Source organism: Clinocottus analis, unplaced genomic scaffold (genome assembly GCF_023055335.1).
Source record: "Clinocottus analis isolate CAN_PGR_092001 unplaced genomic scaffold, fCliAna1.0.p SCAF_9, whole genome shotgun sequence".
In the NCBI taxonomy this organism is placed as follows: Eukaryota; Metazoa; Chordata; class Actinopteri; order Perciformes; family Cottidae; genus Clinocottus; species Clinocottus analis.
In genome coordinates this window covers 12,659,243-12,674,696 of record NW_027176251.1, presented here as the reverse complement: position 1 = coordinate 12,674,696, position 15,454 = coordinate 12,659,243, and the positions used below count along the sequence as shown (strand labels likewise).

The 15,454-nt window shown below is 41.2% G+C and overlaps 1 protein-coding gene across 1 annotated transcript; it reads right to left on the bottom strand.

Moving 5' to 3' along the window:
* Positions 1 to 3,748: 3,748 nt before the first annotated feature.
* nr1d2a (nuclear receptor subfamily 1, group D, member 2a) lies at positions 3,749 to 9,268 on the bottom strand. Its single transcript, XM_068570569.1, has 8 exons — positions 9,002 to 9,268; positions 6,800 to 7,018; positions 6,592 to 6,680; positions 6,342 to 6,486; positions 5,564 to 6,234; positions 5,259 to 5,444; positions 4,846 to 5,056; positions 3,749 to 4,710 (listed from the first exon to the last, which is right to left on the bottom strand). Exons 1-8 carry the CDS (start codon positions 9,030 to 9,032, stop codon positions 4,511 to 4,513), a joined length of 1,752 nt encoding a protein of 583 aa, XP_068426670.1. The 5' UTR covers positions 9,033 to 9,268; the 3' UTR covers positions 3,749 to 4,510.
* Positions 9,269 to 15,454: the final 6,186 nt, after the last annotated feature.

The window sequence follows — 15,454 nt, the reverse complement described above, 5'->3', positions numbered from 1 at the left end:
CGTTTTTATGACAAACACATGGTCTCGCATCTGAGCAGCGGGCATTTTTCCATTTCTCTTTATCGTCCGGGTCCTCGCAGAGGGAACTGACTTCTGGCAGATTAGGTTTTCCATCAGTCCAGGTCCACGCTGACTCATTGAAGCACAGTCCTTTCCAGACTTTCTCGGTTGTCGTGTTTGTCGTGCTTGTCGTGTTTGTCGTGCTTGTCGTGCTTGTCATGTTTGTCGTGCTTGTCATGTTTGTCGTGCTTGTCGTGTTTGTCGTGTTTGTTGTGTTTGTCGTGCTTGTCGTGTTTGTTGTGGTGGTCGCGTTTTCCCATTTCTGTATTTCGGTCTCTGCAAACTCCGAGATGCAGTAGTTTTGGGCATTACTCCAAATCGTCTTCCTTTTACTGAAGTCATAGACGTTTGGAAAGGAAGAGGAGAGGACGCAGAAACCTGAGCAGGGAGGGGGATTTGTTCAAAGTATATATATATAGATACATATATCTATCTATATATATCTATCTATATATATATATGTATATATATATATAGATATATATATATAGATATATAGATATAGATATAGATATATATATATATATATATATATAGATATCTATATATACACATATATATATAGATATAGATATATAGATATATATATATCTATATATACACATATATATAGATATAGATATGTATGTATATATATCTATATACATATATATATATACATATATATATACATATATATATATATATATATATATATATATATATATATATATATATATATATATAGATAGATAGATAGATAGATAGATAGATAGATAGATATATAGATATATTAAAATTACACAAATCACGTCTCACCTGTGAACAGAAGTATCGCCAACACGGCTCTGTCCATGCTGACTTTCATTAACTCTAGACAAAGAACATTTGAACATAAAGTCTTATTTTTACACCATATTATACTTAGTCTTGCTTTTTTTTATCTGAATCTGCAAAGTAACTGTCAAATGAATAGTACAATATTTTCTTCCAAAATGTGGTGAAAGTGTAAAGTAGTGTAAAATGGAAATACAAGTACTTTAGTGATCAAAGTACAGCGCTTAAGATACTTTCCACCACTGCTTGACACCATTATTATCGACACGTGACCTGGACTGACATTTGGTGAATACACTTTTAGCTCGTATTTGTGTAAGTAAAAATATTACAAAGATCGGCCTCCCAAACGATTCCACAATTCAACCCAAACATCAGGAATCTGATTTTAGCTCAGTTGATGCGCAGAACTGGAACGAAACATTTGACCATGACGTTAAAATGAGTATCTGTTTTCAGACCTGACTTCTCCTTCTATTTATCTTTCTATTTTCTTGTTAGGCAAAACGTGTTGTACCCCGTGTAACTCTGTAAACAATTGTGTACTTTATTTCTTCATCAAAGTCTTTTCTCACAGTAATTTTCCATTTTTTCCTTCACACGCGTACCACAATTTTTTATATTTATGTTGCTCTCAGAGAGAAGTACAGATTAAGAAGTCGGTTTTGTATCCTGCGGTGATGCATTTTTATAACAAGCTGCATACAAATATTTTCTCTTTTAAACATTTTGCAATAAAGGAACAAAAACAATATTTGAAGCTACATATTCCTTAAAATGCACCTACCACACTTCCAATGTCTTCAGTTGTTGGAGCGTCTGTCTGTCCTCTCCAGCGTTTGACCACTGCTGTTGTGTTTGAGGCTGTTTTTATACTTTAATGTAAATCAGCTCAGTAGATTTTAGACGAATGATCAACTTTGTGATTTTAGAATATACAAAATAATTCAATGAAAATGAAAAAGATAGCCATGTGTGCTCAGTTAGATTTGAATGAATCATTTTTAAAGTCATGAATGCAAATAATCCAAAGTTTGCAGCATGTCCGAGAAATTTACCTGAAACAACCACACAGATCGGACACAGCTGGAGCCGTGCGCCGCTGGAGCGTTGCACCGTCAGACCAAACCCACGGGTTCACTCCTTCTGGGCCACGGTAAGGTTTCTACATCAGGCCTCTTGACACAAAATAAGAGCTGGTTGAATGAAAGTGGGTTTAATTATACCTGCCTTCACTCTATTCAACAACACAATACTTTTCTCTTTAACCTCCACATGCCCGTCATCGTCAGCTGGGAGTGGATGTTGATAATGTGCGTCCTCTTGGATTTGAATGATACATGTAAAGAGATTTGAATACAGAGACGAACGCCGAGTTAAAACATCTATAGAGAAGAACTCTAGAAAACATTGAGGACTTTTATTTAAAAAGATGTCATGCGTACCTCATAGTTTGTCTGGGGCGACGTGGAGGACGGACCTCCTGACGTGTGATTCACCTGTGCAGGTGAAATGCAGCTCCATGAAATGCAGCAGAGTTCAAAAAGGCCGCTCTTGGATCACTGGACTCTGAACGCATTAGTGTTCCTAGACTATTTACATTCGGAGGGTTTTGAATACAGCGACAATCTCTTGTTAAAACATTGAGCTTTTTTTTTTTTTTGGAAAATAAATTCAGAAACAGATATAACATTGTGCTTTCTGTTTAAAATCTGAGCTGAAAGTCTCTGTCAGCTGTTTAAAGATTTGTGTTGTACGTCTCGGTTCACTGAATTTTATATTTGGCTCTTTTTCTTGACATTAAATATATACGATATGGTGCCAGTGTGCATGTGTTCTGCTTTAACTGTGTATTCTGCACCCATTTGTTTTGGCGCGTTTCTAAGTTCAGAGTCTTTCATTTTGGCTGGAAGCTGATTGTATTTCAGCCTCTTTTGATTTGGTGCTATACACATAAAATATGAATGTTTTATATATCCACATCTAATTCTGCTGCTTGTAAAAAACATTGGGCTCAACTCAACCTCTCCTAAAGAGTAGTTTCTGATCCCAAATGTCTGGTGTCTTGAAATGAGGTCCCTTCCTTGTATGTTTCTTTACATTGTAATGTTTTTATGACACGTTTATTTTTTTCATTTTGGGGGAAGGTGGGAAATCTGCATTGATAAATGTTTATCTATTGAAACTTTTTTTTAAAGTTTGTCTCTTGTGGGGGTTAACACCCTGAGGAAATTAATAAATTAATGTGGTAGAACAATGGTTATGAGACAATATGGGACTTTCTGATGATGGGAAATGTGAGTGAATCCAACTTTCAAGTCTTGTTACAAATTGATTTGCTTGGCGCTCAGCAGATTTGAAATGTATGAAAGTAAATTAGGATGTTGCTCCATTTGTGGATCGTTAGAGCGTCGGCTCAGTCATATTATGCAACAGTTTTGAAAAGACAAACTGGGAGAAAGTGAGTTGAACTCAAGATGCTGCTGGTGAACAGCTCCACCTAGTGGAGAACACCACCACCACTGAAAATACTTTTCAATGAACACACAAAGTACAAAGAGTATTCTTCATTTGTATTTATTCATACTATATCATTATATTCTATGTTCATCCAATATTTATATATATATTTATAGAGTTATTTACATAGGGCAGTGTTGCCAGTTGAACAGATATTTGAACAAAATGGATGACAAACATTAAAATTCAGTGCTATGCTGAAAGCACACAAAGCTCAATAAAATAAAAAAGTGTATATATATATATATATATATATATATATATATATATATATATATATATATATATATATATATATATATATATATATATATATATATATATATATATATATATATATATAAACAATTGTGAAATCAGCAGAAACACGAGTGTGACAATGTTTACATGTAGACATGTTACTTGTTTTTTTTCTGCTCCAGAACATTTACAAATGTAGTGTTGCTGAAAATAAAAAGAAAATAGACATCGTCCCCGACTCCCCCAGAAAGAAAAATCACCAGACAGTGTGCAGGCGGATGACATGAACATGTAAAAAATAAAATGCATTTAAATAAAAAATAAAACATTCAACACTATTTACAGTGAAACGGTGACCTGGTTCTTTCTGAGACGAGAGGGAGGAGTAAAAAACGTCTTGCATTAAGTACAGCCATGCATTAGCAGCGGTCGTCACACATTCGTCGACGTGTCTTTCTGATAGCTCGCCGACATCAGTCAAAAACAAAAACATTGGACCAAACCAACATGCGGCGTGTCCGGTGCAAACTGTCTCTCCCATTCGCTCGTCAGAGGACACGATTTGGAATCAAACGGCTTCTTTTCTCCCTCCGACCGGCTGATGGGTTTCCAGAAAGCCGGTTGCGGCGTCTTTCGTTTCCGAGAGCCTCCGACGCACGTGCACTTCTGTTAGCGTCCAATAAATACAGTACTTTTTGTATTCTATTCTCTCTTCGAGTCTACTCAACAAAAATAGAATAAAAAATAACTCTGGATACATTCTGGAGACGAACATGCGGCTGGGCTGGTCGGGTTCGGAGGAGGGCGAGGGCCGCGGTAAGAGGCAGGTCCTGGTGGTGGTGTGTGGTGTAGTGAAGGTGGAGTGGAAGCATTTTCAAGGGTGCACTTTGAAGGAGAGCAGCTCCTCCGAGTGCATGTTGTTGAGGGAGCGCAGCTCGGGGAGCTTGAGCAGCAGCTTGGTGAAGGTGGTGGCCGAGTCCTCGCCGTGGTTCTGCAGCAACAGGTTTCTCAGACCCCGGATCAGTTTGTCCTGCAGGGCCTCGACGGACTGTAGGTCCTGGATGCCCGAGCGATCTGTGCCACAGGAGGGAGAGAAAGGGTTAATGCTGGAGGCCGGAGAGGGCTTTGGGGACGTTTTGGATCACAACAGCAGGTGCGATACTTCAAGTTCTGGTTTCATAAAACTAACAGTGGAGCTGGTTTTCTTACCGGCTGAGACGAGCACCACGGCCGTGAAGAGGGTCATTTCGTCGGAGTCCAGGCGCAGCGCCGCCAGCTTCTCGCTGAACTCGCACATGGAGTTGAGCAGCTCGCCGGCGCCCAGCGACCGCAGTGTGTCTAAGCTGTAGCGCTTGCCGCTCAGGAAGGTCACCGTGCGCTCGACCACGTTGAACAGAGAGGCAAATCTGACCATGAGAACCTGGAGAGAGCGAGGAGGGAGGTGGGGTTAGATATTTAGCCAGTGGCTTGATTTGTGCAGGTAAAAGACATCTCGTGATAACCAAGTCTCGTCGCATGCAACTAGAAAAGTATTTAATACTGTCTGTGTTGTAAATCTGACTGGGTTTTGAAATCTTATCATCTGTATAAATATTATTTGTCTACATTTCGCTTGTTCTCACCTCAAAAGTCCCGGCCTTCAGCAGGCCGACCTGGTCGTGCTCGAGGAGGTCGCGGAAGCCCGGGATCCTCTTGGCGAAGTCGACCACCTCCCGCACGGCGGGGGTGAAGCTCATGGAGAACTCCTCCCACACCTCCTGGCTCGGCTTGCGGGGGTCCACGTAGGGCGACGAGTTCATGGGACAGACCTGGATTAAGAAAAATAAAAATCGAGAGACGGTCAAAATCGGGGAAGGAGGCACCTAACTTTACTTTTAGACTCAATATCATCAATTTTAAGAACCAAATGACTAAATAAATGACTCACCAAGTGTGATCTGTTGTTCACGCAGCTAGTTGGTCCACTTGAGGCAGGTGGTGTGTTGCAGCCATGTTGTCTCTGGCCGTCTTCTGATGGTTTACAGCTAGGGGTGCTGTTGAGCTGCTGCTGGTAAACTCCCCTCTCCTCCCTGTAAGCGGTGTTGGTGACGTGCTGGTGACCGTTGTTGCTCCAGCAGCTCCAGCTACTCCTCTGCTCCTCCACCCGGCCGTCACACGTCGTCTCAAGGACACCGGTCCCCGACAAGGGCGACCTCTGTTGGGTGTATGCGAAGGCATCGCGGCACTGCAGCTGCTGACGATGCTGATGCTGCTGCTGCTGCTGCTGCCTGCTCGCCGTCACGGCCTCGTCCTCGCCACTGTCCGATGCGCAGGAGGAGGCCGAGCTGCAGTTGGTGTCCATGGAAACCACGGACTCAGAGTCCTGGGGGCACTGCGGGGACGACGGGTTGGAGCATGACGGGGAGTCGGAAGCGATGGAAGAGGAGGAAGAGGAAGGCGAGGAACCGGCGTCGCTGGTCATGACCTCCATGGTGCTCTGGTGGCCGTGCAGCATGCTGTGCAGCTGGCTGTTGTTGCTCATCATGTTGTTCATGGCGTTCTGCATCTCCAGCAGCATCCTCTGCTTCTCCCGCTTTGGGATGCGGCCAAATCGGACAGCTGGGAGGAAAACAGTAACACCATTAGTGTCGAAATATTTTTATTTTTTTTAAAAAAAAGGACATTTAATGAGCTGTGGAGTAAATCAAACTGAAAGTACTGCTCACCATCTCTGGACATGCCGACTCCCAGACACTTCTTGAACCGACACTGCTGGCAGCGGTTCCTGTTGATCCTCATGATGGTGCAGTTCTCCATCTTGAGACACTTCTTGTACTGGATGTTCTGCTGGATGCTTCTCCTGAAGAAGCCCTGAGTAACAATTAAAAAAAAAGAGGACACAACTGGTGAGCACGAGTCATGTAAAAGCGACGGGGATGTGAATCAAGCTTCGTTTCTCGAGGGAACTCGTCTTACCTTGCAGCCCTCGCAGGCGTGGACGCCATAGTGGAAGCCCGAGGCCACGTCTCCACACACTTTGCACAACAGCACCATGCCGTTAATTTCTGCGAGAGAGGGGGAAATTGTTTTTATTTAATGTGTCACCGGATCAGATGCGCAACATCTTTCTCAGTAATAATAATAATAATAAAAATAACAATAATAATATTGATGTTGTTCTTACTGGTAATACTGCTCTTGGTCGACGTGGAGCGCCCGGCCTTCTCGGTGCCGTGGCCTCGCTTGGACGGCGGGGAGATGTCCACCACCATGCCCACGGCCCTGCTGGGCAGCGCCGGGCGGGAGGCCGACGTTGCGAGGAAGCCTCTGCTGGGGCTGGTGCTCAACATGAAGGACTCTGGGCTGGATGCAGAGCCGGAGGAAATGTAGGCAATGACTCCTCCTGTGGAGAGATGGCAACGCTGTTATAGCAGGTTAACTACTTAGGCGTTTAAAAAAAGACGCCTCAGAGAAACAAAAGCACGCCCATATCGTCATCCAGAGACAGTTATCCAAAGTAAATCCACCCTACTAAACAACCAAACATGTCAATTACTGTGTCCTAAGAGATTATAACAGGAAATTAAACCACGGCAATTAAAAAAAATTGTTGTATGTGCCAAACCACACTTGGCAGGACATCCTGTACACTAAGTAAAAGCACACTTGGCAGAACATCAAGTACACGAAGCAAATATGTCAACTGACACGCCTCGACAAGCAAAAGCGGCCCAAAATATGTCTGTGTGTGTTTTTCCTGGTTAGTTTGCTCAGATTGACCTGCTCTTATCACCCAGGGTGCTTTGCGGTTGGATAACAGCATTGTGTAAAAAACATGGGGTCTCCGCGGGGTGGGAGTGGGCTCCACACCGGGTCACAGAAAGCAACAAAAGCAGCCGTGGGAAGAGAACAAAAAAGGAACAACCACCACCAGTCGTTATGTAATGACAGGTTTGGCCAGATAGCGGTTTCGTAGGCGGTTTGGTTACAAGCATCTGGAATGTGGAGTTTGTCGCCTGCGACCAAGATACAAAACCGAGTGATTGTTAAACGTCTAACATATAATGAGACACACCAAACTTGTGGAGTGCCCTTGTACACAAATGTCACATCAATATGACGTACCTGTCCTGCCAATTTATGTCATTTTGACAAAATATTTTTTTCCCCCTCATGTATTCTTATTAAGTTATTAGTGAAGCAAATTCAGATGGCTTCTCCAAAACCTGTAGGGGTTACATTATATATATATTTTTTATGTCCATGACTTTTCCTCTTTTTTAAAGACAGTTAAAACTCTGAAGAATATAACAGTTAACTGCTCTAAGTTACCGGAGGGAACTTATGTAGGGTGTTAATAACAATTAAAAAAAACAGGTAAAATATACTCGTAAAGTTTCCATAAAAATGTTTTTATATTCATTGTTTTTATATTATTTGTATTTAAACCTGATTTTCTTCTTTAAATAAACGCCATTTAGAGGCACACAGCAGCTGATTACCTAACGGCAACCATGACTGTTTTTTTTTTTTTTTAACATCCCACCCACACGTGGACCTGTCATGAATTTCTGTGAAACTGAAGCGCGAGGGGCAGGAAAAAAAAATCTAGGTCAGTAGCTGCTGCTGTCTCCCCTCTCCCTCCCTCCCTCCCTCCCCCGCCGGCCTCACGTGTACCTCGCAGCGCAGACTCGCGTTGAGCTGTCCTGTGTACCGCGTGGTTTTATGCAACGTTGTGCGTCACGGGCTTCCCCTCCAGCCAATCAGAGCAGAGTTCCAACCCGAGAAGCGTGCGCGCGGAGGACACGCCCCTCGGCCAATCAGAGCAGTGTTCCATGAGAGCGTGTACACACGGAACACATGGCTTCTGCTACGCTGCGCATGTGAGCGGGGACAGCGGAGATAAACACTGTTGTTGTGTCAGATGTAAATGTAGCGCCGACGCGCTGGAGGACCCGAGGCACTCCTAACCTCGTTGTTTATTTATTCGCGTTGTTATTACAGTTCAAACACTGCGGGAATGTGATTAAATGACTTCTGAAACATGGTGTCATTTTCGGACAACGGGGAAAAAAATAGCAGTGTCAATGGTAGCAGGACTCCATTCATTTGTGTTCTGCCCTTCTAGAAACACTTTATTTCCCGGATCCATTTCAAATATGCATGTATACACACATGTCTATAGCACGCGACAAACTAAGTCCTTCCACGAGCACCATAAATAACAAATCCTCCAACTTGATGGTCCATATTGAGGATTTTCAGAATGGGTTTTGGACTTCTGTATATTTCCTTAAACGTCATCTTTGCGCGTGCAATGCATGACAACATTACATTATTTGAATGCCCCTGCACGAATCGTGAAATCACCAAAGTGTCCTCTTACCAGGCTTGGTTGTCCCCATGTCCTCAGGCATCTCAGATCGAGGAAATCGGAGATAAAATGTAAAAGAATATCCCAAACAGATGATTCAACTTGTCTTGTCACGACGTCTGCAAAATATCACAGAGGTGGGAAGAAAAAAAAATAAGTATCCGACTAAACTTGAGGCTTGTGCGGGAGACGACACTCTGTGTAGAATAATGATGTGAGTCCGAGAGAGAGCGAGTGAGACGCGTCCGCATCAATGAGCTCCTTCGTGTTGTGTGAGGAGGAGCAGCTCGTCGGGAGAACTAAATGTTCTCAATTGTGGGCTCGCCCATGTGACCTATTTGTCGGCCACGCCCTCTCCACCGCCGCCCTTGCGTCTCGAGCCACTTTAACCCAGTGACACACTTTCAGGACATCGTGAGGGGGGCGGAGCCGCGCGCCTCGTGGATTGTGCAGAGAGGAACAGTAACACGGGCAGGTCACGTTGCAGAGCACAACGTGAAGGCTGAACCGGAGTTGTGGAGCGGAGAGAGGAGCGGTCACGCTGTCCGTGGACAGGCCAGGGCACTTCTCTCAGTAACGAGCTGCAGCGGCACACGTGCGAGCAGCACGCAACATGGGAGGAGGGATACGTGTTGTAAACGTTGAATGTTGCAGGTGATAAGCGTACATTTCCTTACAGTATGGTACAGTACAGTACAGTGGTGGAAGAAGGGGGTAACAAAAATACATATATATATATATATATATATATATATATATATATATATATATATATATATATATATATATATATATATATATATATATACCAATTTTTCTGAAAGAAACAATATATATATATATATATATATATATATATATATATATATATATATATATATATATATGGGCCAATTTACTTCCATACATTGTTATTGCTTCCATTTATTTCTGTTTTTACCATGCAAAGTGCCTTGAGTACCCTTTTAAAGTGATATATAAATACAATGTATTATTATAATTATATTTACAGAACAGAAATCTTAATTTTGGATGAAGCCAGAGTTTGTTGACATTTCAAATTCAAGTGGTTTTAAGGAGGGAATTTGTTATCGCTCCTTAAATCTGAAAGATACTGTCAACAGGTATTAGAATGAAATCTCCCCACATGGAGCCCCATATTACAAGAATAAATTATTATAGACAGAAAATTGGAGATGCATCTTTTTTCATTTACAGCCAACCCCAAAACACTGGAGGCGACCTCTCAAGCATGATTTAAAAACATGTATTTCTTGCGAGTCCCACGTCTGTCTTTCAAATAATCTTTTATGTATTTAAACACTTTAAAAGTCTGGACATTTTTCTTCATTTGTCATTTTAAATTGAAATGTTTTAATTGTATTGCATATGTACAAAACACAGGTGCGACAGGAGAGACTTGATAGTTGGAAAAAGTATCGGGTCAGAGAAGTTATTTCTATTGGCGCTCCAAAAAGAGAAATGTGGACATCTTAAGCAGCGCCATTAACCAAAAATAGACACACTCATATATGTTTATTATTTCCACAACCAGCTCAAAACAGAATCCTGAGGTCATAGTGGTTTAAGAAGTGGTTTAATAACCAGATAATGTCCCTAACCCCACATCACTTGACGCCCAAATAAAGCAAATTTAAAGCTGCAGGACAATTCAGTTAAATTATTTTTTCTAAAATGAAGTACTTTTTTTTAAGATTCACATTTTTCAAAAGCTTTGTGTTTTAAATCCAGCCTTCATTTTACTTGAAGTAAGATAATAAACTGTATTTATTATTAGAGTATGTATTATTTAGAATTAATCCAGTTCAAATTGGAAGTCTGGAAAGGGGGACACCCCACAACCAGAACCAGGACCAGGACTACACAATGAAGACTATCCTGTGCAGTAAAATTAAGTTTTCTAAAGAGACTCCAGTGTTCGGAAACACTACCAACTTTGTCCACAGGGACGCCATAAGTTCCTCGTAGTAGCTTTAAGTTTAAGTTCAGCATGTTTTGTGTCATATTGGTGGATTTGGATGTGGCTTTTTATCTTGAGCTGCTGACATTGGCTTTCCACATGTGTGTCTTTCCTTTACAACAACTCAAGTTTAATTACTATCTTAGTTGTGTTGACTACTTGGAAATATACGTCGCAGACTGACATCTGTGTCTCTTCTCACTGTAGTGAGTCCATTATGGATCGACAAGGCACGACGAGACGAAGCCTCAACAGAATTACAAGACTGACGTTAAAGACAATGTTGTAAAAAAGGTGAACACAGGCTGCCTTCAGAGAAGTGAAAATGAAATTATAATACATCACATTGCTGCTTCACGTGGAAGTCCCCAAACTCCCCCAGAATTAGTGGGTGCAGGTCAAAGGACGTGAAGTTGAAAGATTGAGGTTTCGCTGTGACTTGGAAGTGTGGAAACATTTTGAGAGTCATTACACAGTAGTTCAGAGAAGGATAAGATTTTATCAAAGACAGACCACTGGCCTCCACCTACGCTGCATTGTGCTGTCGAAGTTAGACCTCAACCACGTTATTCTGAGACCGAGTTTTTGCCGACTGACTATCACATTTGCTGAGGTCTGCACTAACGGTTTGAAGTGAAATGGTTCAACAACTATCCGTTGTGTTGCCATAAAATTTGGCCCAGACGTTCATCTTCTCCCCCGAGATGAGTTGTGCTCACTGATCCCGTCACGTTTCATCTAGCGCCTTCACCTGGTCCAGTATTCTGATCAATGACCAATGACCTGCACAACTAATGACGTCACCACCAGCCTCAGATGTGCTTTGTGTTTAGTGCTAAATAAAATGGTTAACTTGTTGCACTTCACACAACCTGGTTAGATAGTTGACCCAAATCACACTTGATTGGATACAGTTATGTATACACCTTTGAAGTCCCCAAAAATATTTCATTGTTTTTCTGAAAGAAACAATTTTAAACTTTGACATGTTCAAAGAATGAATGGACCAATAATAATAAAACCCCAAAAAACTAAACATGGACGCAGGATTATAACCTTTGCTCTGATCTACAGGTGTTGAAACTTCAAACTGGATTTTTAAAGGTGACATTCCAATGTACTCGGTTACTGAGGAAACCACGGAGTACAGTGTGTACTATCGATGTACTATCAAAACAAAACTAATGACAGGAATTGTCCTCTGGCACATCTATTTTTAAATTCTTGCAGTACGAAATGTTCCCGACGTTTAGCCACCTTTGTTATAATGACTTGTAATAACGTCACGTTAAAAGCTTATTATCGCATGAGTCACAACATTAAACCTCACACTCTCAACCGTTTACATACAAGATGAAATGGAGCAGGTGAAGGCGCTATGTTCAGCATTTGTACAAAATGGAAAGCGGCTTAAGTTCTGACATCATTTACCAAATAAAGTAGAACAGACGGACAGAAAGTGAAGTAAATGGAAAACAGAAAATGGGGAATAAACCTGTCGCAGCACCCGTTCACCCAGCCGCCGGCACTCTGTGTGATTTTAGTCTGTGTTCAATGTGTGTCTTGTTCCTGGAGAAACAAAATTTAATTAAAGACACATTTGTATCTCGTTGTCATGTGTCAGTTTGTTCTGTGATCCACGGCTGAGGGGCCTTTCCCCAGAATTTCAGTAGTTTTATTGCCGTAATTAGCCAAGTGTTGGTGAGAAGCGGTGAATTTTCGGGATGCCTTGAAATTCCCCAGATTTATCGGTTTTGAATCATTGAATGACCGCTGCAAATGATTCACATTGACTCCTGCTGACCAGAGGCCTTTTCTCCTTTAGGATTTGTTGTGTAGAAAACCAGCTGTGTTTCCAAACATTAATGAACTGTTAACTTTGAGGAAATTGTTTTCCTAGAAAATATATTTTTATTAGAAGATTATTAAAAGAAGTTAGGGATCCTCAAATTAGTCAGTTTAGCGATCACATGCACCTCCAACACAGAGCCGGCTGTATTTATTTACCCGACTCAGCGTCTGGCCCGAGTTCAGACTTCTGGGAAATATGTTTTACTTGGCATCAACCCTGATGCCAAGTAATCCTGATGCCATCAATCCTGATGCCAAGTAATCCTGATGCCATCAATCCTGAGAAGTAGTTTAAGAACCAAACATTGAAAACGTTAAAGATGTAATATTCAAGATGTAATATTATATTCATATTCTACTGACTCAATACTCAATACTTTCTTCTGTGGCTCTCAGCCTTTCTTATTCCTTGTGAAGGTGTGAAACGGTTCTGCAGACCACAGTATTGTATTTTCTTTCCGTCAGCTGGTGTTGAATCATGTGAGAATTGACTCAAAACTAATTACACGTGTTCTTCATATTGAAGGAACACACCACTACAATGCAAAAGTGAGTCTCATTGATTGAACATAATTGGACAGAAATTAGGCTCAGTGGCGTAAACCGACTGATGTTCTTGACAAAAAGAACATTACAGAAAAGCATACACGCTGCATGACACAGTGTTCCTTCAGGGGAGATTGACAACAGTACGATGCTTCAGCTGTTTTTCTTTCTCGGTTGATACAAAACAAGCATGTTTATGTAGCTGCATTTTCTCTGCGGGGAATACTCGAACATTATCTGTCAAGTTAACATGAAAGTACTGAATTATCTTGACGTTTTCCATCTTAAAAGACACATTTGTATCACCCATTCTGTACTTAAACTGAGCTGATGCTATCGCGTTAACATCTGGGGATTAGTCAATGTCTTTCCCTCTGCATGGATTTGCATACCAGTATCTTGTAACTGCAATATTTATATAATTACCAATGTCCCAGAAAGTATTTCCTCCACTCCCATTGCGTAATGTCCCTGACTCGAGGCTGGTATGTTCTGAGAGTAAGGTGAACATTCCTCCTGCTCATCCTGTCACATGTGCGGTGCACCTGTAATGTTCTAGAGACGCTGGTTCACGTGTTCAGCCTTTCTACGAGGACAGGTGTTCAGGAGGGAGGGAGACTTTAAATTGCTGCCTGGCCCTTTAAGAAGAAGGCGCGCCCTTTAAAATGACTTTATGAGAAAAAAAATTCTCCAGTGATGTCAGTCGAATAGTTACTTCGACTTTACTAACAATATATGTTTCAATTGTGCCTCTTGAGATGGTACATTTAATTAATATCATTTGTCAAAGTACAAATGAGTACCATTGGTAACGTTTTTCAACTGTTTTATATTTTATCTGTACACTTTAAACAGATATGTGACGAGTTTTGAAAACACTGGCATGTACTTGAACTACTCACTCAAATGAGAAGATAGATACTCTCTCTGTCACACACGTACACACACCCACACACACACCCACACACACATGCACACGCACACCTCTTCTGTATATTCCAAAATGCTTTTGTCTTTGTTTAGATGCTTGATGAAGTACAACAATCATTGTCCAACAGTACACACAACATGGTAAAGGTACTCCACCATGTACTAGTATCACTGACAGGGATCACTGTGTATTTGTGAAAAGTTTCAAGTGGAGAATCAGAAAGAAGAGGGCAGATATTAGCCAACAGATGGAAAAATGATCCAGCTTTTCTTGGCCTGCTCTGACCCACATGTGGAAAATGTCCCTCTGACATTAAAAGTCACTGAGGCGTTACGTCTCTGCAGCAACACATGAACCAACACCAAGTGGAAGAGGGTCAGAGGAGTTGTTATGTCATGCCGAAAACAAGAGAACGCTCAAGTAAAGAGCTGGAGCTGGTTGTTAACTGGTTACCAGTAATGGAGCTGAATTAGTTGTCTCCTTTCACTGGACAGAAGGGCTGCGAAAGGTCACAGCTGGAAATGTCAGAAAGGAAAATGTGATCAACCGGGTTTTAGTTATTTGTTTTAGTGGATTTGCATGGTGAGAATCGTTTCGCGATGTTTAAATTCATAATCTTGAAGAGCTCCGTTTGGTTCTTTTTGGCGGCACCAAAGGCGACAGAGGCTCATCGTTCTTCTCAGCACCCAGAGGTCCACACCGTTCAGTTTACTTAAGATTATTACTTTGAATAAAATTCTGACAAATAAACTATATGTATATATATATTTTAAAGCCTGTGTGAAAGTAACTTAATGTGTGATAAGTGTAATAATACACCTTTTATGATATATACTGTAATCTTAATTATATTTAGGATTCAATCACAATGTTTTTTTTTTCTATAAACGATATAGGAGTGTTGGCAGCAACATTATTATTTTAACTGCATCTGCATCAGGAAGCTGCAGCCATGAAATAAACTGTTATCGATACTTCCTTTATCTTTTACACGCACTATAATATTTAATAAATTATTTGTAACATTTCGCAATGATTAGTAAATGTTCTCATCTCCTGACTTTTGTCAACACTTACAAAGTTTACACAGCAGCCATTACGCCCACAGGAGATAGATATAATATTTAAATGTTTTTTAATGTATACATCTTATAAA